At 47.4% G+C, this 24211-nt stretch overlaps 1 protein-coding gene across 10 annotated transcripts in view; it reads left to right on the forward strand.

The window, feature by feature from the left end:
- Nucleotides 1–4742: 4742 nt before the first annotated feature.
- RBFOX2 (RNA binding fox-1 homolog 2) overlaps nt 4743–24211 on the forward strand; it is a 170640-nt gene continuing 151171 nt past the window's right edge. For all 10 annotated transcript variants that reach the window (XR_014616186.1, XR_014616187.1, XR_014616188.1 and 7 more), the window contains exon 1: nt 4743–5204. Coding sequence is in view for 4 of the 10 variants with exons in the window: in XM_084206584.1 (XP_084062710.1) it covers nt 5007–5204 (198 nt within the window). In the remaining 6 variants the exon portion in view is untranslated. The remainder of the gene's footprint in view (nt 5205–24211) is intronic.

Below are 24211 nucleotides of genomic sequence, written 5' to 3' on the forward strand. Positions count from 1 at the left end.
TTAGCATTTTGTGTGTAAGAAGGCACTTTCAGAAGCTTTTCAATGGACCAATTAGGGAGGAAGAATCAGCCTCAGCTCCAGAGATCAGCCATGTAGTAAATTGAGTTGTAGCTAAAGGGCCCTAATAAACAGGGTGCTTCAGTGAAAACGAACAGGAGTTACGTGATAACCCCTGCCCCCCACCCCCCCGTTCGCTTCCACATGTGCCCAGCCACCACGGAGAATGTTTTGCTTTGTCCTTTGCTCTATCTGCCTGTTATACCAGGAATGAATGCTGCCTCCAGCGGGGCATTTGCCCTTCTCAAGCTGTGTGGCCTCCAGCCTATTTGGAAATGTGCAGTTGCAAATAATGATTGGTATTCTCTCTTTGTCTGTGTGCCCGTGTAAGCTGAATATGTCAGGCTGCTACAGACTCGTGTCTGAGAGAGGAGAGGGTGGCACAGCCCTGAGGTGCTTCAGAGACACAGCCAGAGATGTGCACTGGAGGACTGCATCCACAGCAGTCACTGCTGGCCCCTTGATGTGCACTCCAGCCTCCAGCAGCCTCTGGTTCACTCATGACAGGTAGCCAAGGGGAACAAGAGCCAGGTATTTCCCAAGTACTGGATCTCTGGCATCCAGGGGGTAGGGGAGAGCCAATGAGGTTTTCTTTTCCTTCTGGTCTGTGTCCCCATGAAGGGAGGTACCCTGTGGTACCTCTGTGGCTCACACTGTTTATCTTGGTCATTATCTCGGTCTTACTTATGCAGTCAGCCCTGCCATCTCAATGGGAAAACAAGAGACCCTCCATCTCCCAGATGTGCTCTTCACACACCTTTCTGCTATTACACGTTTTTAGGATATAGAGGGATGCCATTTCATGTTAGAAGTGCTGAAGGATCTATCTACTTTATTCCCCGTGCCCTCAGGCATAAGCAGTGCAGGCAGATGGCATTTTAATGCTAATTGCATCCATGCAGGTAACTGCATCTGTGCTGCAGGTGCCATCCTGCTTTAGCAGCATTGGGACACCTGAAATGGCACACCTGCTGTACAGCCTGATGCCCCACAGAACCACAGACCAAGCAAACAGCAACCATAAATGTGCTGCAGCAATGTTTGCAGGAAACAGGAAAGTGAGTCAGGAAGGTTTTGCTTTGCGCTCTCGGGTGGATTCCCCGCTGCTGCCACTGCTGCCTTGCTGGAGTGCTGAGGTGCTTGGAGGTGTTTCCCGAAGCCAGGTGTCCTCACTGAGAGAGGTGGCACTGGGAAAAGAGCGGGTGCATTGTGGTTGCCGGCCCAGGGACTGACAGCTGCCAGCACCTTGCGTCACAGGGACGTATTGATGTGCTTGGGCACCGGCATCCTCCTGGCACAGGGTTTGGGCCAGGTGACAAGGCCTTTGGATTTTGCTGACTAAGGTTATGTATTTTCAGCTGTGTGCTAATTGGTTACTAGAAAAGGCAGCTTCTGCTGGTAAAATTTTGTAGCAAATTGCTGGCCTGAGATAAGGAAGAAGAAACATTAGAAACATTTACCCACAGCAGTTACTACTGAAAGATCCATCGCCGCTTCCGGCGAAACCAGGACCAAAGTCCAGGCTGAAACTTTACCTTGGCGGCACTTCATCACCTGTGGGAGCACTGCTGTGAGCAGGAAGAGCATTTGGCTCCAGAGGTTTGTCTGACTGGAAAGAAACAGCAGGAATGAGTAGAGCAGGGCACGGCGCTAGACCCCACCTGACCCACTTAGCAGAGAGACAAAATCCTCCATGAAGGAGAGGAAGAAAACTCCTGGAGACTGAAAGGGCAAGAGGGAGCTGGTCAGCAGGGTGAGACATGGTGTGTAGATGATGGAAGCAGCAAGAAACAGTTCTCAGTTGTGGTGGTGGAAAGAAGACATTTGATTTGAAGTGTCTCTGCATGATTTCTATGCCTTAGAGCCAAAGGCTAATAACTGAGTTTGTGCCTCTCTTCATGTCTGTGCCTTAGAACCTTCATGAGTCACTGCCTCTGCTCCATTCAAACACCTTCTGGGACCCAGCCCTTTGTACTTCCATAGATGTTTCACACCCAGAATCCTGATGCCACCTGATTTCCAGCCCAGCAGGAGAACCAGCACATGTTTCTCCAAGGGATCTCTTCAGAAAATATCCTTCTGCGGGGAGGAAACCACCACCATGTTATTCTAAAATGGTATGAATCTGTTCAGGAAAGATATGCTCTTCATGCCAGCTTCTGGGAGCTCTCTGCAAGGATAACATATCTTAGGATTGCCTCTTGGCTCTCTTTGATCTGTCAAAGACAAAGTGCTGGTGAGCGTTCTGCAAACTTGCCCATGAAATCACAGCACATAGGAGCCTTTGGCAAGAGTGCTGTGCAGCAGTGGAAGGGTTAACAGAGTCAGCTGTCTATTTAGTATGTCTCAGATGTCACATACAAATACCTAAAAGGCAGCTGGGTTGTGTGAAAGGAAATCAACGGATTAAGATTGTGTCTCAGCTCAAAAGCTTTTTTGTGACTTCAGGAATGCCTCATATCCCATCTGTTAAATGGAGATAATACCTATCCCACAAACATACCATGAAGATAAATTAATTAATCTCATTCTAAGAGGAAATGGAAAGATCTGGATAAATGGCAGTACGCAGTAACACGGCGGCAGTGTCAGAAAGCTCACAATGGCACAGAGCATGGTGGTGGCAGCTGCAGGTCACTTTGGTAGGAGGGCACAGGACCCCCCTCAGCTCTTTTCACCTGCACCATAACTCAGGGTGCTCCCCTGGCAGGCTGCATACCACAGCCAGCTGGAAATGCCTCACCAAGGGATGTGCCCCCGGCACTGCCAGCCCTGCCGCACAGACCACACAGCATGCAAGGGAGAGCTGGCAGCAGCTGTGGCACCTGCATGGCAGGAGATGGTGGAAATGGGGTTAGGAGAAGAGAAAAATGGAAGCTGGGCACCATAAGGCAACTCCTTTCTTTGATAGCCCCAAGGGAAGTGTCAGACAGACACTCAACTAGCACAGTGAGAGGGGTGCTCCCAATATTTCTCTCCAAACTGTTTATTCCTAACTTGTCTGAAGGCTGAAGCCTTCCTCACAGACAATACCTTAACCTGGACCATTCATGTAGAATCCATTGTCAAAAGTAGGGGGGGAAAGAGAAATACAGAAACGCTGGTTTTCTCTGTATGAGCAGCATCCCAGTCATGAGAATTTCAGCTTCTTTCCAAGCCAAGAATGGACTGAACACGTTCCTTCAGTGTTGTTTGACAGTCTGGCTCATTTTATCAAACCCAGTCAAGATGAATGAGACATGTGTTTACCCTTGGTGGGTGAGCAGACAAAAGCTGCATGTAATTGTCTTCTGGGTGCCTGCCACTCTGTGGGGTTTTACAATCATTTTGAAAAAAAGAGATTTCCTCCGTCACTGGAGGAGACAAGCTGGCACCTCAGCAGAAAACATACCACTTAAAATAGCTTTCAATGTGGCCTTGAAAACTATTTTTGGATGAGGAAAAATGTGGTGTAAGGGAAGACTGGAGTCATGTACAGCAACTGTCACTCAAAACTAAAGGCTCTATAATTTCATGAAGATCAACAGATGTAGCACGCACAGGGGATATGGAACACTAAGATAATCTAACCTCTCCCCAGGCTTTGTTACACATGGTGATATTGGAGAAGTCAAGAAAGGCTTCCTCACGCTGACCAACTCCATTTTTAGTTTCTTCCTTTTTCTCCAAATTGTTGGCAGGCAGGAGAGTCACTCCCATCCCATAATCAAGCCAACCACAGATTTGTATTATGATCAGTGGAGCAGTTCTCCATCAAGTTGCCATGGCTTCCAGACTACGTTCAGGACAACACAGGCTGCCTATGCCTTCTTCATTCTAGAGCAGAGATTGTCCTTAGTGCTACCAGATAGCAGCTGAATAATAAAATCAACTTTATGTTTTGGTTAGAGGATCCCAAATTTGTTCCTCAAGATCAAAAACATGGAGACACACAAAAGAGCTGATGAACAGGCTTTGGGTTCTTGCAGACTGGTGTCTCCATCTGGTTGGAAGTCATATGCAGCAGAAAAAATGAGGAGATATATTTATATGTATATAAGTGCAGGAGAAACCCACGGAGGCCATTAGGGAAACCAGTGCAGCCCCTTTCTCAAGAAATCAGATGTGCTCTGGGGCTGCGACGTGAGTCCTGGAGTGAGGTGCAGGGAGGAGGCCTGGAAAAGGCCGGAAAGAACACAATGCACCGAGTGATGCGAGGCGGCGCTGAGCAGGGATACGGGGCTAGGGAGCTGGGCAGCACATCCCCTGCGGCCGGATCCTCCTAAAGCGGGGTCAAGCCAGTACCCATCACCCCAGATTCGCCTCAGTTCCTTAGGGAAGCTCTGCGGAAACCTCACGCCGAAAGGCAACTCCGCGCCGGGATCAAGCCGGCCCGCGCCGGGGGACCCGGCTCTGCCCGAGGGCTGGGTGTCCCGCACTCCTCCGGCCAACGTGACCGCCGCAGCCCCGCCGGGGGTCCCGCACGGCCGCGGGCCCCCAGAGGCTGGTGGCGGCGGGACCCGCGGCGGGCTGGGCGCAGCCCCGCTGCCGAGCGCGGCGCGGTGGGGCCGAGCGGGCCGGGCCGAGCGGCCATTTCCCGCCGCCCCGTGCGGCTCCGCGGCTCCCGGAGCCCCGCGCCGGCCCCGCCCCGCCCCGCGCTCCGCCCGCGCCCCGCCCCGCCGGCGCCGCCGCCGCCGCCGAAGGTTTCCGAGCGGGGGTCGCGCTGCTCCGGCGGCGTTTCCGGAGATTGCCGAGGGGCTCCGGCCCCTCCCCAGCCGCCGCCGAGCCCGTGACCGAGGCGCTCCGGTGGGACGGAGCCCGGCGCGCCCGCTGCTGCTCCGGTCGCGGCGCGGGGCTCGCAGCTCTCCTCCTTCTCCTCCTGCTGCTCCCTCTTCTCCGGCAGCGCCGGGCGCCGCGGTGACAGAGCGGGGCGATCGGGGCGGGGGGCGGCCGGGGCTCCGGCGGCGCGGATGGCGGAGGGCGGCCAGCCCCCGCAGCAGCAGCAGCAGCCACAGCCGCAGCTCCTGGCCGGCGGCGGCGCGGGGTCCGCCCGCGGCGTGAAGCGGGAGCCGGAGCTGGAGCAGCCCATGCCCGGCGGGGACGGTGCGGAGGGCGGCCACAGCAAGCGGCTGCGGACGGAGGCGGAGGCCGACGGCGGCGGCATGCAGGTAGCGGGCAGGGCCGGGCCGTCCCCGGTTCTCCCTCCCCGGGGCTCGGCCGTGCCGGGCCGCGTTTGATTTCGGTTTGCGGGATTCGGCGCGTTGCGCTCGGGCGTGCGGCCCTTTCCCCGCGGGCAGCCAGGCGAGCGCGGCTCCCCCCGGGCTCCCCGGGCCGAGCCCGGCGGCTCCCGGGGCGCAGCCCAGCACGTGGGGCGGCGGCGCGGGGCCCTGGGGGAGCCGCCGCCGGGTCCGGCGTCCCGGGCACCGCCGGGCAGCCCGGGGAGGCCGCGGAGTCGGGGTCGGGTGCGGGGCACCGGCAGCGCTCCGGGCCCGGCGGGGTTTACGCGTGGCGCCTGGGGCTTGTACAGCACCAGGAGAAATCCCAGGTGCTGCTTGGGAAGGGGGGAAGCGGAGCAGTGGGGCGTCTTCTAGGGTGGTTCAGAGTCCCACGTTTCTGTCGTCTCCTGCCAGCGCGGTTTGATCTCCAAAACATCGCTTGTTTCAGGTGCGTTGGCCTTTGTGTTTGTGGGGTGATGCTGCCAAGGTGTTTCTGCCTCTCTTTGTCTGGGTGTTGTGGAGGGTTATTTTATTATGGCAGTTGCACTGGCCTTTTCTGCTTCTGTCTCTCGTGATGAGAATATCAGAGCTCTTTGGAAGCAGCGTGATTTATTCATCTGAGCTTTTTTCTCTTCTCCCCTTTTCTGGGGTTGGTAAGCACTCCTGGCTTTCCAAAGGGAGCATCCTATTCTTTCTGTGGTGCTTCTCATCAAGATGCCAAATGCTGGCCAACGCTCTTCCCTTTTTATTTCCCAGGCTGTCCCCAGTTTTCATGCTCAAGAATTATTTATTTTTTAAACAGCTTGCGGCAGGAAGATTTTGTTTGTGGTTCTGTCTGATGATCAGCCTTTCACGGTGGTCTCTCTACCCCACAGCATCAGGTTTTCCCAAGCGTGATGGTGTGGCCTGAGCTCTTGCTGGAGCTTTGTACCCAAGTGCTGCTGCTTGTGCTCTCCCAAGAGCCAGTGCAAATCGTGCAGTGCTCTTTTATCCCTTGAAGTGGTGTGTTCTCCCACACCTAGGTGTCAGGTATGACTCAGGCAGTGTGTACGATTGCAAGGAGAAAGATGCTCAGCACTGCAGTGTTTACACGGTGTGTCTTGCTACGAGTTATGAATGAGTGCACAAGCATGGTGACATGAAATTCTTCCAGCTCTTCAGAGTTGAACTGAGGCAGGGATCCTGTGTAGTTACAGAAGATGCGCCAGTTTACTGTGCGTATAGTGGTTTAACTGGCGGCTTTTGATATAAACCTGGGTAAATCAACTGAAAATTGCCCAGGGACTTGGGCTGCTTTAGCAAAAGTCTGGTTTTTTTTTAATTTTCTTTTTTTGTTTTTAATTGCAAATTAGTACAATTTCTCTACAGATAAAAGACTCCCTCCTATATTTACATGGAAAAGTGTCTTGTCCAATGAATAATGCAAGATGGTAAGATTGAAGTGTTCAGCCATGGGGCTACAACAGTGTGTGTGTGAAGCAGTGTGTGTAATGCTGGTCGTCATGATAGTAGGGATTGATTGTGGAATTAATTAGCAGAAAGCTGGGGTTTATTTCTGTACCAAATAGTGGGAAACAGTGGAGAAATTAGGTGAGGTGCAACTAGTAGAGCCCAGTTTTTAAGTGTGTCTGTAGTCAGTGTAGCTGTTCTTCAGATTAGGACACTCCTACTGTACTTATTTGGCATTCTTAATTTTAATCTTTCCATATGTATGTATATGGAAAAAAAATTCGATCCTTTTATTATAAAAGATGATAAACATATATATGTGTGTATGTATATATGTGCAAATGCATACCATCATTTGGAACCAGGTGATCTTTAAGGTCCTTTCTAACCAAACCATTTTATAATTCTATGTCCAGAAGTTTCCCTTGACTTTTTTTAGTTTTAAAAAGTGTAGTTTATGTATTTGGAGACTCTTCTCATGTTTGCAAGCAAGAAGTACCAAATTAGAAGCCAAACTTACCAATATCATCAGAGGTAGGAAAAATATGTTCTTTAATGTTTGGGAGATTCAGTATCTTTTTCCTTAAAAGACAAAACACAAGATTGCCCTTCATAAGGATTTCTGTTCAGGTAGTGCCTTCTTTTGAAGTACCTTCTTTTAGAATAGCAGCTTCTTTTTTGTAAATACTCTATGTTTAACTGTATGTAATGCTTACAAGAGGAATAAAGAGCCTATTCTTTGATGGTTTTTTCCCCCTCCCTCTCCTATGTACTAGAGACTTTCTGAAAGCTGGAAATAAGACCAGCAACCGTTGTACCTTGTTTTTCCTGGAGATCCTGTCAATTTTCTACTTCCTGTTCCAGAGCCGGGGGTTGTTGCTGTGTAAACTTGGTGACCTCGTGTCTCTGGGCTGATAGCAAGGAATCACGGAATGCCATGCCGCCACCGTTTCTTCTTTGAATAACCTGTACCTACCAGTGGCTCAGGCTATAAACACAGTGTGTAATGCTGAAATAAATCATTTAGCTGTAGAAATTACTAATGTAGCTGTAAAACTAATAGACTTTTGGGGGTCTGTTAGCATGAAATATCAAAACCAGGCTATAGGAAGATAAGACAGTAGCTAGTTATTAATACCTTGGGGCTGGGGGCGCCTGAAAGCTTCGAATAGCCCTTAGATTTACTGGGCTTCTTGTTTTCTGCTGTCTCAGGCCAGCATGCTCAGACAGCTTATGCAGTTAGGGTTTCATTATCTAATCCATCTTTGATCAGGCTGGATAAATGGTGTTTGGCCAGTGCTGATCTTGTTAGGAGGGTGGTGTAAAGCTGCTTGAGTTGGGATTGGGACAAATCGGATCATGGCTGCTATCTGCTTCTGGGACATATTTCAGCTAATCGTGGCGTGGGAGGAAAAGGTCTACCAGGGACTGCTGGGTTTTAGCTCTCTCTGTTCCATAAATGGCAAAAGTCAAATGCTACCGGCCAGGAATGTCACCTGGAAGTATTTGGATAGGTTTGTAAGCTTTGGAAGTAAAGGGCCCCAAAGGTACTGCTGATTTAACTGTATAAATACTAGCAAGGAACTACCTCATGCTCTGTTTGCTGACTTGGATGATTGAATCATTTGGATCAGCTTGCTGAACTGCGTAAAAATAATGCCTAACCCAGGGGAGAAGACAAAAAAAGAAAGTTATATTAGCCTAAGTCACTTGTGAAACTGCACTGAAATGCAGTTGTTGATGCAGCTGTATTTGCTTCTTGTCAGAAAATACTGACTGCTGTACAGATGGAAGAGAAAGTACCCTTGCAACAATCTCTCTTCTCCTCTGTTCCTTATGTGATGAAAGATGAGAAGTGTTGTGGCTAGCTGGGAAGTGTCCCTTTCTCTTTCAAACTTCAGACAAGGGTGTAATTCCAGGGTGTTGTTTTTGTCTTCCCATTCTAGGTGCTAGAGGTGTACCAGACAGTTTACTGCTGAAAAAGTTACTAAAATGTCATCTCCTTGTTTTGCATGGGGTTGAATGAGTTAATCAGCTCCTCTTTTAGTCCCCAAGCTGAATTTTGATTTAACTTTTTTATGGGGTCTAGGCTAGTAATAAATTAAAATCATACTTGGTGGTAATACATGTGTGGAATTAGATGAAAGGTGTGAACAGAGGTGATCCTTGTTCCTCTTTCATGAATGACTTGTGTGCTCAGTATCCCTGAGTATTTGGGAGAATTCCTTTTTTTGCAACCGTGAGCATGGCCAGCTGGTCAGGACAGACAGTTAATGCAGCTGTGGTCTGTGCCTTGCCCAGTCCACATAAACCTTTAGTGACAGCAATGAGTGGTGACTTTGTGTTGTCATTCAGCCATGTCAGCACAGGGTTCATAAAGATGACTAGTGGTGTTGAGATCAGTCCCCTGTGACTAGAAGATGATGTAATAGACGATAAGTCTTTGCTCCACAAGAAAGTCTGCGGTTTCTCATCCTACCGTGAGCCAGAAGATGGTCTGTGACACCCTCCACCAGCCTGACTTCTTTCCAGCACAGTGACTGGAAACCTTGAACTGCAGGGTGCCACAGAAAGGGGAGACTGGGGACATGACTGGTGCTTCATGACAACCGGTGTCCTTGTTCAAGCTGTGGCCTGTTTGTGATGCTCCAGAGGATGGCAAGAAATCAGTCTGCTGATAATTTCTAGATAGGTTCGGGTTTACAAGTAAGAGGGATGACTGGGATTGTAATCAAGACGGAGGCAGTGAATAACAGCTTTTGTGCTGTGAGGGACCCTTTGGAAATCTGTATTTTTAAGTCTTACAGAAGAGAACATCTAGTTCCAGTAAATTGTGGAAAAGCTGTGTAATCAGGTTAGCTTTTTCCTCCCTCTTATTTTTCATGGCATGGCTGTCTTTGTAAAGAGATGCAGAGCAGTGCAGGGGATACAAGATAGTATAGTACAAGAAATGAAGTTCCAGTCTTTCAACCCCTGCCTTGGATCCAGGATGAGGTTTCCTGGGATGCTGTTTCGACAGAGTATTGCTGATCTGATGAGATGTAATGAATCACCTCTAAGTTTGTTGTTGTTTCTCTGTTTGCTTTTGCCCTTTATTTTTTTAAATATTTGAATGTTATGAGTTAGACTTTACATAGTCTGGGAACACTTAGAAAATCTCCAGTTCAAAGAAAATCTTTGGCAAACAGACTGAAAGTTGGGATTTTAGAATTGTTAAGAGTGCCTTAATGTTGGCTCTTTTCTTGCCATATTCAGGAAAATGGAAAGCCCAAGTGAAGTATTCTGCATGCTTTAGTACTCCTCTCGGCTCTCTCAGTATTTCTCTGTAGATTCCAGAGGTTTGTGTTCAAAGGTGATGGCCACATTTGTGAGGTTGGAAGCCAAACAGAGATCTGGCTCCACTGGAGATGGTTTCCTTCTGCATATGTGTACCAGCTGTAGACATAGGCCTTTTATTTTTCCTTTCAGAATTCCCGTTTAGAAACACAAGCGCTCTGGTATTTTGCAGGAGGCCTGCTCTCTCCCTTGCATGTTGGAAAGGTTGCCCACCTAGCTGAGTTTGGAGCAGCTCCCAGGCACATCCTGTGCAATGCCCTCTGTCAGCTCTTCCTCCCAGTGATGCAGCAAGCAGGGCCCCTGCCTTGCCCTTCTGCATTGGGGGTTTGCACTTCTGTGTTCAAGGCTGTCTCAAAGATGTGCTGGTCACTGAAGGTTTGGCAGCTGTGTCCCTGTGCTGGCTTCGTGCTTTACTGTGACTGCCCTTTCAGTCCCTGCTGCTATGAGGCTGGTGGCAGCAGGAGTACCAGAACACATGAGATGCAAAGGAGGCAGCAATAAAATAAAATAAAATAAAATAAAATAAATCAACTGCTTCGTTTGCACTAGAGGTAAGGAAGCCAAACTGAAGTTGAGATGGATCTGAGTGGGATTCTGTGTGTGGTCTGTGGCCCCCTGGAAGCTGTTGCTGAAGGACATACCCCTGTTAGCTTGAAAAAATAAAGCCTGTAGTTAGCAGTGTTTGGTTGGCTGCACAGAAACCTCTGCCCCTCTGGAAAATGTAGGAATCACATTAGTTGAAGATGTTTTAAAACCTGTCACTCTATGCTGCTGACTTTGCCTTGTGGCACTCAGCAAACCTTAGTTTTTGTATGAAGTGAAAGAGAAGGGCAGATGTTTTTTCTTGTCTGGAAATCTCTTATTTAATTTGCCCATCTCTGATATTACTTGACCTTCTGTCTGTGTGTTTGCTGTTGAAATGCAGTGGCTGAGGGATCAGAGGAACATCCAGAAGAGAAGTGAGAGAAGCAATTAGAGGTAACGAGTTCCAGTTCATTGGAGCATTCTGTTGATCTACATTTTACAGTGGTATTGAGTGGACACCCGAGTGTAGCTGTCATGAGATAATCCCAATGTTTAGGGATTAGAGCTGCTTGACTGCATTTTGGGCCCTAACTCCCTTTGCTCTCCAGTAAATTTAATTTTGCCAGCAATCTTTTGTAAATTCAGTTTGAAAGATGTGTATACATTTTCCCCAGCATGCTTCCCCCTCCTTCTACTTCACTTTCTTGCATGCATCTCATTTTTTCCAGGTTGAGTTAGAGATGTTTGTAGGAGCCAAGTCCAACGATGGCAGGCACTGGGTGAAAGAGTCCTCACCAGTCCTGGAGCATGCCACCCTCCTGACCCTGCAGTGTTCCTTGTCAGGGCTCTGCCAAGCTGTCCTGCTGAGCTGTGTCTGGCTGCCTCTCCTGTAGGAAAGCTTTGCTGAGAAAGGCCATGTAATTGTCTAGATTTCTAACCTGTGTTCTGGAAGATTTCCAGGGTGTTTGTGAACCGTTCCAGTCTCTCTCTCATTTGGCTTGTCATACATACATGCAGCATCTCTCTAAACCACCCCTGTCAGCTCTCTTGCTGGACCGAAGGAAATGGGACTCCAACTCTTTAGCAGTGATATGAGGTGTTTAAGTGGCCACAAAGAAAGGAAGGTTGTATACAAAAGCCCCCTTGTTTAATGAGCAGCATCAGCTGAACTAGAGCTGGATCCAGCATCAGCTTGGGCAGAGCAGGAAACTTTGGCAGTTTCTGTCAGCTCACTTGGTGCGACATTGCTGTTCAGTCAGCTATACCATTGTGCCAGCTTCTAACCTTTGGAGTGTGGGCAGAGGGTACTTGTGGTGCACACTGATTAGAAAAGAGGCAATGAGATCTTCTACTTGGATAGGACAGTGGGATTCAGGCTGGCATGTTTTTGAAGTGGCTGTGTGTTACTGGGGCTGTTGCTTATGTTTGCCTTTGTCTAGGAGTTTGTGGTGCAGAAAGATTGGATGCTTGCTTCAAGGAGCATGGAATAGAAGCACTTGTTGCTTTTCTTGCATGACTTTATGGGGTTTTATCTGCTCATAATTGCCTCAGCAATAATGCCGGTATTAGCATAGAGATCAGGAAGAAGCTGCACCAGTTAAGGGGCAAAAAACCCTCATCATGTCAGCGCTTTTCCCTCTGACTGTGCATAGCTAAATTTCGTTTAATAGAGAGGCTAAAGAATCTACCTTATGTGGCTTTTTTGTGTGTCAAAAATATCAGAGTATGCTCCCCAGAGGCCTTTGAGGCCTTGGGATCGGGATCCGGCTCAGGTTTCTTCAAGGGACTGGAGCACTGTGCACTTCAAACTGAGGCTTTCTGCACAGCTTTCCCACTGCTATTTCTGTAGGAGATTCTTGCAGACATTTGGAGTGGTTGTCACTGTTGAGGGTGATGCCCAGGAAGAAAATCCCACCAAGACATCACTAAAAAGCCTTGATTTAGTGTTGTGTGGGCTGAGGGGAGGCTCTAGCTGGGATCCTGGTGCTATAAATTGCTGCTTGTGGTTGCCGTTCTCCTGCCCGGATAGGGGTGGGAAGGTCGCCTTTCCTCCAGCCTGCTCACTGACCTCAGGCAGGGAGGTGGGGGGAAGGCCAGGCTCTGCCCAGCTGCAGGGCTGGCATCTGGCTCCCTGGATCTGCAGGTGGAGTAGCCCAGCATGTCTCTCCAAGCAGCTCCTGTGGGAGATTGTGCTCCTGAACCATCTCTAGCACTTTGATTTTATTCTGTTCTGTGTCTTTGCTTCTTTGTGGGAAGAAGAAATGAGAGGAAGTGTAAGCAATGGCTTCTTCGTTACCTTTGTACTCTGTTGTCCTGGAAAGCAGGTCCATCAAAGGGTTCTTTCCTACCCTTATTTCATGTTAAAAGCCCTTGGGAGCAAAGCTGGACCAGGATGGAGTAGGTCTTATAGGTGCTTCTCCTTGCCTATAGGCACTAGTTCTTGAAGCTTAGCTTTGGAGTGGCCTGGGGTTGTTCCTGGGATTTAAGACCCCTCTCTGAGTGGTGCTGATTCTGCTCCCATGAGTAGGACCAAGCACCCAGCTCGGGGAGATCCGAAAAGTTCATTCAGGGAAGGAAGCCTAGGCTGAGATGTTGCTGCAGCAGGTGGAACTGTGGGGAATACCCAAGGAAGTGGAGGCTGGCAGCATGGTATGGGCAGATGTCCTGGGGCTGGTGGCATGTATGAGTGTTTATGTTACAGTGGCCTCAGGAATGATTTGAATCATGGGGGAAACTGAGGCAATAAAGTATATGCAACACTGCTGCTGATTTGCTGCAGCAGATCTGAATGTCTCTTGGACAGCCTGCAGGAGAATCCAGCTGGCTTCTGAAGCACCTGCCCATCCTGTTATTTGTCCAAAGCAGAAGTTGAAGTGTGTGGAAATGCAGAATGCTCTCAGTGCTCTAGTTCTAGGAAGAGGTGTGCAGCTCTGCAGTGGCGCTGGAGTTACGTTTGTCCTGGGTGGTCTGGAACTGACTGCAGGTGCTGTCTCCACCTTGCAGAGGATTGAGGAGACAGAGAATGTGCCAGGGTGAGAACCTGGGCACGGCAGGCTGCAGCTGGGGAGACTTTAATTCCTGGTACATCTGTGCTGAGGGGGCTGGAACTCATAGCCACTAACTGCCCAGTAGGAGAGTGTGACAAGAAGGCATCAAGTGAGGTCATAATTCTGTGGTCATACCTTTTATGTTTTTGGAGATGACTTCATCTCTGCAAGTGCAGCAAATGGATGGTGCTGAGGCGCTATTAAACTTAGTGTAACGAGTTAAAATGGGTGTAAGGTCAGGTTTTGGACTATCCAATATTTCATTTCTTCTCTTTCATCTCCAAACTGAAATACTGCAGATAACCTAAACTTTGTACTGAGTACAGACCTATTTATTTTTAATGGGTGCTTCACAGGTACTAATGATTTTATTTTTTAGTTTCCTGAGGGGTAGAAAAGGTATACTGTGTCTTATTGTGGAAGTGGGAGATTGAAGTACCTGGTAGTAAGACCAGTTTTGAAAAAAAAAAAAAAAAAAAAAGATTGACATTTACAATCAAATTTATTTTTATTTGTATTTTTGATTGTAGCTGTGTTTTTTTAATTGAGGTCAGGTTTTGGTGATGTTTTAATCCTTGATTTACAGCTCTTTACAGCTTCCATTATATATATATATATATATATATATATGATGCCTTCTCCTTCCATAGACTGATCCTTGAGGGTGTCATGTTGGGCAAATGTCCAGTGTTGTTGTCTTTATCTTAAACCTCAGCAGAATAGCTTGAATTAAGGAGATTGGTCAGCATCATAGTGAAATTTTACTTGGAAGATAAGGTTTGAAATCTTACTAAGTTTTTAAGTAGAATAGATGCTGCCTGTCTTAAACTACTAAACCACCTAATTTATGGTTTCTGCAGCTGTTTATACTGCTCAGAGCACAGCACTTTTTAGGCTTGAATTAAGCAGGAATTAGGAAAAAGTAGCACATAATCCTGATTTATTTTAACATCCCTGCACATGAGGAAACACTGGAAGTTGTATGGATAGTTGCTGTTTTTTAATCTGCAGCCCATGACTTTTGTAGTTGTTATTTTAGGAGAGAATGTCACTACACTGCCTTTTGAGTTAAAAAGCATGTTTTGGTCTGTTAAGAAGCAAAGAGCTGCTGTGTGGACAGCAAAGGCAGGAACTGGCTTCTGACCTGTCCCTGTGCTGGCTCCCAGTGGGGACTGGCAGCTCTCCCCCTTTCCTTGGAACACAGGTCCCAATGTGGTTGCTTGTGGGGTCAGCCAGGAGGACAGAGGCATGTTTGCTGAGGAGACTTTGTGACACATCAGGGCTGCAAAGGAATCCTGCCACTTGGGATACAGGTGTCTCAGGGGAAAAATACCTGGTTGATCATGGACTTGATATTTCCTTTTTGTTTGCTGAATAATGAGTGCATCCCATCACTACCTGCTTTTTATTGCTTCTTCATGGGTGTTCATTTCTCCTTACCTGAGTAAAGGGCGGGAGCAGAATTGTGTTATAGGGCTGGGGTTTTGTCACCTTCAGAGAGCCCCAGACAACAAGCCTAGTTTTGGGCTGGATGCCTGATCTTATTGCTAGGATTGTCAGACTACAACACTGGAAGTAGTATAAAGCTGTAGGGGAGGAATAAACACCCCATCCCACTGCTTTTTGGAAAGAGGATGTAAAGACTGGCCTTCTTTGTGCCTCTGCATGTGTTACAGGAATTCCCATTGCCTTGAAGTGAGGGGAGAAGATGAAGCCGGTGTCCTCTCCAAAGCTCACATGAATCCAGTGGAGACCTGGCATCTGCTAGTGTCACCAGCTGGATCTAGCAGGTTTTTCCCAATCTGACCTTTATACCTCACCATTTCTTGGAAAAGTCTGACCTCCTGGGCTGGGTAGATTTCCCTCAGAGTGGTGGTCTGTGTGTCAAGTGCCTCATGTGGTGAGAGCTGAGCTGAGATGTCACAGTCACAGGAGACAAGGCTATTGCTGTCGATGGTGGGATGGACTCAGCAGGAGGTGATAGTGGCATTTGGGAACATTGCTGTCTTTGTGATGGTTTGATATCAACCATGGGCCACAGAACACTTCAGAGAAGAGGAGAAGAATGTCAAAGGACATGGACCAACTGTGGATTTTGATTGTCAGATAGAGAGGGTTACAGTGGAACTTCTCTCTGTAGTGCTTCCATCTGTTGTGGTTTAATCTTAGCTGGCAACTAAGCCCCACACAGCTGCTCACTCCTTCCCGCTGGGATGGGGGAGAGAATCAGAGGACTAAAAGTAAAAAAAACTTGTGGGTAGAGATATGGGCAGTTTAACAGGTAAAGCAAAAGCCACGCATGCAAGGAATTTCTTTGTCACCACTTCCATGGGCAGGCAGGCGTTCAGCCACCCTCAGGGAAAGCAGGGCTTCATAATTTGTAATGGTGATTTGGGAAGACAGACTTCACTCTGAATGTTTCCCCTTTCTCTTTCTTCCCTCAGCTTTATATGTTGAGCATGATGCCATGTGGTATGGAATATCCCTTGGGTCAGTTGGGGTCAGCTGTCCTGGCTGTGTCTTGTGCAATTTCTTGTGCATCCCAGCCTCCTCCTCACTGGTGGGGTGAAGCAGAAAAGGCCTTGACTCTGTGTAAGCACTGCTCAGCAGTAACTAAAACATCCCTGGTTATCAACACTGTTTCCAGCACAAATCCAAAACACAGCCCCATCACAGCTACTGTGAAGAAAATTAACTCTATCCAAGCCAAAACCAGCATACAATCTGTCCACCCCTTTTCTCAGTGCCCACTTGTGACCCATCAGTGCTGTTGTGATGGATGTGGTGAATGAGGCTATGACTGATATTTGAGTATATATTGTCTGACCACCTGATACTTGTCTATATACATGTATATGTCTCTTTGTGGATTTGCCAGGAAATTGAAATTATCTTCATAGTTAGGTCTGGTTTTTATGTTTGACTCTGTCCCCTAATTAGATCCTTCCAGGAAGGGCTTGCTGCATTTCGCCATCTTGCCTGATGCCTTCTGGCTTTCAATAGGAATATCATATGGTCAAGGCCAAATGCTACACTTTCAGAAAAACAAGTTTTATCTGTTGATAAATCACAAATTAACATCACTGAGAATTCTTCATGCTTTGTGTTCTGTCTCGAAACCTTTCTGTCTATAGGTCTGATAACATATATGAGTGTGTGTATCTCTTTTAGCCAGACCAATGTATAAATTCTCCTGGGGATGGTTGTTTCCCATGGGGAAGGTGTTGAATAGATGGGAGTGCTATGAGACATCCTCTGTGTGTGTTTTCCTCCTGTTATTTATTGCTTAAAGGGTTAAGTAAGAATTTTTTCTTTGATGATCAGTGGGTTGATGTTTTCATCTTGGGCAGTATCAGGTATTTGTGACTGCTTGGCATGCCAGGAGTAGCATGAGTTGGGTTTGCTTCAACCACGACCCCTTTAAGGACTAGGAATTCTTTGATGAGTGATTACACTTAACTCTGGACTCTTAGTTGATGGATGTGATGGAACATGTCCATGTTCCTTGGGATGGTTTCCTTAAATAGGCATGACCTTTCTAGTGAAAACAGGAAGATAGTTTTTGCTTTTTCCCCCCCCCAGCATGGTATTTATTTCATTTTTGGACCCCATGATTACTGCAGACATTTACCATAGGCTTGGTAGCTTCATGGGGCAGAATTTGGCAGCTTCATTTTTCCAGCATTTGTTCCATCCTTCCTGTAGCAGCCACTATTTTTGACCTTTGGTGACCTGGTTCTCCTTTCTTATCCTTTCTGGCATGCAAAACTCTGAGGCATCAGAGAAAGACTAGCCAGTCTGCATGTTTTAATATGTAGATGGGGAGTGGATAGTGATTCAGTAGATCTGGATCATCCTATGTTCTTGTTTCTGTTGGATTTCAGTAGATGTGTGGAATCTGCAGGCAAATTGGAGAGAATTGGACCTGTTACTTCGGAATGAGAAACCCTCTGGCTGTAACTTGAATGTGATGACAGTCTGCCTGAAGTTGTGTCTGTCCCTGACCATTCTTGGGAAGTGTAGCAGGAGATGGGTGTGTTTGACTCTCCTGTGCACTGAAACCTTCCAAGATGCCTGGTGTCAGCTAGTCACTGTTGCTGACAAGGTGTCAGCAAGCTCTTTTATGAGGTTTGTGATTAAATAAACATACAATCTCTCTGCTGGGGCTCTCATGTCTATTGTAAAGTATTCTGTGAAGTTGGTTCTCTTGGATTTGGCTCTTGATAAAGAGATGATGCATATAGTCTGGAAAAGGTGCACTGCAGTGGATAAACTGACCAGACCTGCTGGCACAGTAATATCAAGTGCTTTGTTTGGCTTGTGTAGTTTACCTAATCCTCAGGTAAATACAAATTTTATGTACATTGTCCTAAGCAATTTCTTATACTGTGTCACCAGTTTCTTGATGCCTGAAATGTTTGAAGTTTGCAGTTAAAGATTCTGAGGTCTGTAGATCTGTCTGCTTGGTTCTAGGATTGGCAATTTTTACTTTTGTTTTTAGGACAGGATTTTACAGACAATCCCTAAATCTCTGGATCCCTTGGGCAGGAGTAAACGTGTGGCATTGTTCTTATTCCATAGGTGAATTCTTACCATTCTAAGGCTTTCTCTACCTCTGAGTTCCTGGGCAGGATTTTTGATAATGAATACAGTGACATTAAGTATGGGAGAACTTCCTAATAGGTCACTTCCCAACTTTACTTTGCAGGTAAATATTTTTGTCTTGTATGGATTTTCCTGGGGTGCAGAGTCTGTTGGATGGTTAGCTTTGCTCTCTGGACAATGTGCTTATACACTGACGGTTATTGCATTGTGGAGGCAACTGTCTTCATGAAGTTGCTTGGAAAAAATTACTGCTGCATTTGTACAGGCTGCATTTGAATAGGTGCACTGTGAAAATAAGATTGCAGTGGGAAGGGAGCATGGGGTGTGGTTATCAGTAATCTCCCAAAGGCTGCTCTGTCCCGGTGGAGCCAGGGCAGGTAGTCCTGCCCTTCCCTGGTGACTCAAGGGGTACTGTCACATCTGTTCAATTAGCCCTGGATTGGAGTTTTTGGAAGTGTGTCTAGTCAAATGCTAATTCAGCATTTGACTGACTTGTGTATGAAACTAATTGGCAGAGTAGAAAAAGCAGTGTTGCCTGTAGGAAACTTTCTTCTTACCTGCAAGAGCTTTAACAGTAAAAATGTAAAATATCCAGTATGAAAATTTCTTCTTCCTTGCATGGTTAGTAGTGATAACCAAAAGCAAATTTTTGAGTTCTGTGCGCAGAGCCCTCTGATAGTATTGTCATGGCTTGTGCTTCTGTTTACAGATTTCCCATGTAGCTGAATTAAATTAACAAGACCAGTCAATTCATTGCTGTTGTATTTAAACCCCTGGGCAGCAATGAGTCTGGCAGGGATGGAGCATCATTTTCATGTGCTGCTTGGAAAGAGAGGATGTACAGTGAAATGAAGTAGTGTTGCTGCTTGGGGGAGGGGTTCACAGTCATGGCTCAGGTGGCAGATGAAGAGAACTGTAGGTTCCCAGAAATCTTTTTTGTCCACTGCTTCCTGTGTGGCTCAGTCACTAGGTAGCAGGAGGTTTTTTCTGTCTTGTATGGGCTGGCCAAAGACTAGTGTATCCACAGAGTTTATTCAAGGCAGATAGCATTACAGGAATCAAAACAGAACTCTTGGTTCCTGTTCACTGATTTAATCCTTTGTTTTTAGCAGTTAAATATCCCTGTATTCTTTAGCCTAGCCTCAGTTATCCTGGATTTGAACTTCTCTTAAATCCTAATTGCATAGTATTCATGTTAGGAAGAAAGGTGGTGTGAGGTGATGCACAGAGAAATGAAACAAGTCCCAGGTCACCTGCAGAGGAGCAGAAATCTCAGAGCACTGGGTTCAGTGGGCCATCTTTCCTCCCCTTGTTTGAAGTGGTGGCTTGCTTTATTGCTGCCCCCTCCATCTAAAGGATGGTCCTTGGAGGCTGTTTGGAATGCATGATGAACTGTACACTGCTCTTGCCTTACTCTGCATTAGCTTGCTATGTTAGCAGAAGTAGTTTGCAGCATTTTACAGCATCGTTCCCTAGCACCAAAATTCAAAATTCAAATTAATTACATATATGGATCTGCATGCATCCGTTAGATGTTTTATTTTTTCTTTAGGCATGTGCAAAATACATGATATGGTGGAAAAGGTGCTACACATTTACCTTTTTTTTTTTTTTTGCCCTCTCCCATGAATCTGCATAGCTTGTGAGACTGGAATGATACTATATGCTTAGCTTTGCAGCCAATTTGGAATTCTGGGCTTCAGTGTATCATGTTTGCTTCTCTTGTCTGTTTCCTCCAAGTCTTTTATGTGGAGTTTACAGATACTGGTGCAGTTTGCATAGCAGAAATTGTCCCTTTGTAGCAGCTGGTGAGTGGATGATGGACAGCTGATTAAGCTAAACCTTCAAAAGGCTTTTGAAAAAATCCCAGTAGTGCTAAATTTATGATTTGCAAATGTTGTGTCTGTACTACTGGGTTAGACAGCTTTAGACCACCTGGTGTAGGTTGGTCTGACTGATAATACCCCTTTACTCTGGACCACCAATCCTTGTGTTTGTTGGGTGTTTACAGTGGGCACAGCCTCTGTGTAGTGACTCTCTGTTGGGGTCCATGATGTGAAATCATACCTCGAGGCTAAGCTGGGAGTAAATAGGTTCTGAAAGAAGTGATCCTTTCTGTGCTCCATTTGGCTTGGAGCTTCTTTTTCTTGATCTTATAGAAACTAAGTAATGCCAAAGAGAATAATTTATCTCTAAATCCAGCTGCCTCCACCATGGTGGATGTGTTCCTTTGCTGTACTTTTGAGAGGCAAGCTGGTGTCCAGTGCTGGCTATGTCCATCTCAGCAGTGTTGACAGCAGCAGTGTGCGGGGTGATGTGGCACAACATACCCACAGTGCAGCTGCGTGTCGCTTCTGTCACCCCATAGTACCTGTAGCTCCTCAAGGAGAGCCTTTGCATGTTTAGTACCACTGTCAATCCCTCTCACATCCACTTTCCTTTAGAAGTGAGTGGACATCCATTCCTCCTGCAGAAGAGGGGGGGTAAATGTTTGTTCATCCACAGTTTCTATGATCCAAGTGTGTTTTCAACTCTGCCTTTGTATTTGATGGCAGGTCCTCCTTCCCCTTGGCGCGTGTCTGCAGCGTGCTCATGTGCCGGCACGCGTGTGCTGCCCTTGAAAACAGACCAAACTTATTAAAATCATTGCTGGTTGCCATGGCAGCTGTTGTCGCTGTGGGCTAATAGGAAAGGCAATTACTGCTGCATGCTGGGGAGTGTATGGGGAGGCTCTGGGCAGGGGGGTACAGGCGGCTGCACGCTGCTGAGTTCTGTGACTGATAGCTTGGATGTCACAGTGAGCAAGCAGCAGAGAGAAAGGCAGGAGATGCCCTGTAATGAAGTTTGGCCAGTATTCTACCTCCTGGGCAGGCTCATTGAGAGATTCCCACCCTTCCTTTGATTGTCAGGGGGTTGAGTTTCACGTTTTCAGCTGGGCACAGCACAGTGCTGCTCAGTGACTCTCAGCCGGCCCAGGAAGTGAAACGGAGCTGGAAAACTTTGTGTGTTGAAGATACTCATCTAGTCCCTTTCCTGCTGTTTCCTCTCTGTGAATATTCCTCTTCAGTACTTACTTGGCTGTTTCCTGTAGGTTGAATGTCATGATATAAAATAGCTCCAATTTTCTTGGAGTGAGTAGGATCACTTGAGAAAAGTGCTTCTTATAATGAATTTAAAGCTACAGGGAAATTGCATCCTTCATCTTTATTCTCTGAATTTGGGCACCCTGTGTCCAAGCAATGCCAGCACTGTTTGTGTAAAGTGCAGGCATGAAAAGAACTGGGATTGTTTTATAGTGCAGAGCTTGTAGAAAATCAGTAAATTCCATGAAAGATTTGAGTTGGGGAAGTAGGTGAGAGCTGTAAATCTTGAGGATATAAAAAACTGCTTTGGCAGTGTTTGACAGACAGAGCACTGCACTCCCAAACTGAAACCCTCTGTCCCCTCCAATTTGTTCTATTTTCCTTTTCCCTTGTGTTCAGTAATGGCCTGAGACCTCGCTGCACAGGAGCTCTTCCAAGAGGCTCTCTCTATACATTAAGAGGTACATCATAGAAGTTTGTTCCGGCTTACAGAATCCAGGAGGGTGTCAGTGAAGCTAAAACAATGGCTGTCACCCCCTTCAACAGGGAGACAAGTCCCTGGAGGCATGGAGGAGACAAAGTGAGAAGAATAAAACAATCCTCTTGGAGCAGACAAAATTGGGGTCTTGTCTCGATTTCTCTCCCTCGGCTGATCTCCCAGCAGCTGTTTCCAGAGGCCCTCTGGATCACGCCCGGCCGTTGGAGCTAGCGGTGGTGACTCACCCGGCCGGGATGGTTTCCGCAGCAGCGTGTGAGAGCCTGGCTTCCCAGGGAGCCGTGGCACCAGGAAGGGGAAGGTTTCTGGTGCATTTGATCCCTCAGCGGAGATTATGCTGTGTCTGTTTAATTAGAGACTGCTGCTTTCTTTACTGGTGTACTAAATATAAATGGAGGAGCTGCTCTAATATACTTGAAGTTGCAAATGTCAGGAGTCAATAACTTTATTTTCCTCTCGCCAAATCTGATTTGGTTTTAAGTACTGCCACTAAATCTAATGATGCAGTAATTCCTGTTTGTTAAAAGGAATGAGGGATTTAGGCTGGGACAGACTTCATACTCTTCTCCCATATCTCTCTCATCCCACCCCTGTTTTACAAAGGAAGAGCTATTGGTTTGCAGGTGTTTGTACAGTAAGATCTGAAGGTCAAAAGGATCAATCTAAATACACTGTGTACTGAGTTTGTATTCAGCTAATATACTGTTCTTAAAGTGTTCTCTCTGCAATTTTTGGTGCAGATTTGTACATTTCAAGCATTACCTTTGTGACAGTCAGCAGAGTGCCAAAAAAATTTAAAAATATAAAAAATGCAGGAAGGATAAGGAAGCTGCTTCTGGAGCCCAGGCTTCATGTTCTGTCTGGGATTCTTTGTTTGCTGAACTACAGTCCCAAGTCCTGGCAGGCCCCAGGGAGATCAGTAATGGGACAGACATCTGTGCTTAAGATGCCTTGCCTTGTTGGTCTGCTGTGCCAGAAAAGGAATAAGTATCAAATGAGATTTTTTTCCCCCCTCTGGGCTCCTGCTGAGCACAGTGGACTCAATCTACCTCCATCTGCTTAGCCTTGTGCAGTGCCATTGCAGACACAGTTTGCCTGTGCATGTCTGTGAGCTGTAGCGCGATCCTGGGAAGTGCAGCGCACTGGGAAGTGCAGCTGGTACTGGCGGCCGCTGTGTGAAATGTGCGATCCCGAATTGGTTGGAAAGTCCTTGAGAGTGGAAACGATGGGGAGAACTCCTCATGGTGAAGACTGATTCAGTGCTGCTAGCAGCAGCGGTGAGGCTCCGCATCTTGCTGTCGGCTGCAGTAACTGCTGTTTGTTCATGCCCTGGCCGATCTGGAATGCTTTTGTCCTGGCCAGTAGGATAATGTGGGCTACCTTGTCTTGGGGCAAAAGTGGCTGCTGGGCTGGAGCAGGAGGGAGCATGCTCATTATGTGCTGGAGGCATTTTTGCTGTGTTGCAGCATGTGTTGGGAGATGCATGACTGAAAAATGAGAGCACCTAGAACTTTGGCCTGACCTGCCACATCTGTTCTGGCCTCAGGACTCGAGGTCTGGCAGAACAGTTTCAGCATTAGATGTCTCTCGGTGGAATGGGGAGGAAACAAATACAGAGATACTTTTTGCCCTTCTTGAAGTTTTCCCATTCTAATGGTGGCAAGAAGAGATTGTTTCTGGAGTGTGTTGAGTTGTAATCATTGTCTGTTCTCAGTCTGCATAGAGTAGATGAAAACTGTCCCCAGTATTTTTGTGCGCTCCAAGTCATCATTAGACTTGGCCTGACATAGACTGACCAGCGCAGAATATTTTTTCCAAAAGCTGTTTCCGGTGTTGTAGGACGCAGTGTTGTAAGCCTATTGCTTTGAAGGTAAACATTTTTCATATCCCCAACACTCGTATATTGTCTCGCCTTGTCCATCTTTTCCCTCCCTGCAGCTTTTTTTTCTATTTCTGATAGACCAGTCTAACACAAACATTTCCAGGGACAGAGCAGCGGCTACAAGAGAATAGCCTTTAAGCTTTGGGAGCAGGGCTGATGGAGAGCACATGACGCTGCCGGTGGCTTTTCCTTCCCGGCGGGACACAGGGAGCTGTGTGTGCGAGGGGAACAAGCCGTGCTGTGTAGTGTGTCGGCGCTCCGCTCCCGCTGGTGGCGAGGGCAGGCCGGGCTGCTGCCAGCGTGGCACAGCTCGCCGAGCCGGCGGCTCTCCCGGCGCTCGCCCAGCCGGGTGCCGCTCGCGCTCCGCCTTCGGTCCCGACCCCGGGCGGGCTGCGCTGAGCGGCTCAAGGCGATGCGAGCGGGCTTCATCTTTCCTCGGCATGGTGTGAGCGAGCGGAGCGCCTGAATTATTCACTCCTCCTCGGCTTGCTGTTCCTATTGAATTCCCGCGTCGAGGCACCCTGCCAGCACCGGCT

This window comes from Fringilla coelebs (assembly GCF_963513975.1).
Source record: "Fringilla coelebs genome assembly, chromosome: 5".
NCBI lineage: Eukaryota > Metazoa > Chordata > Aves > Passeriformes > Fringillidae > Fringilla > Fringilla coelebs.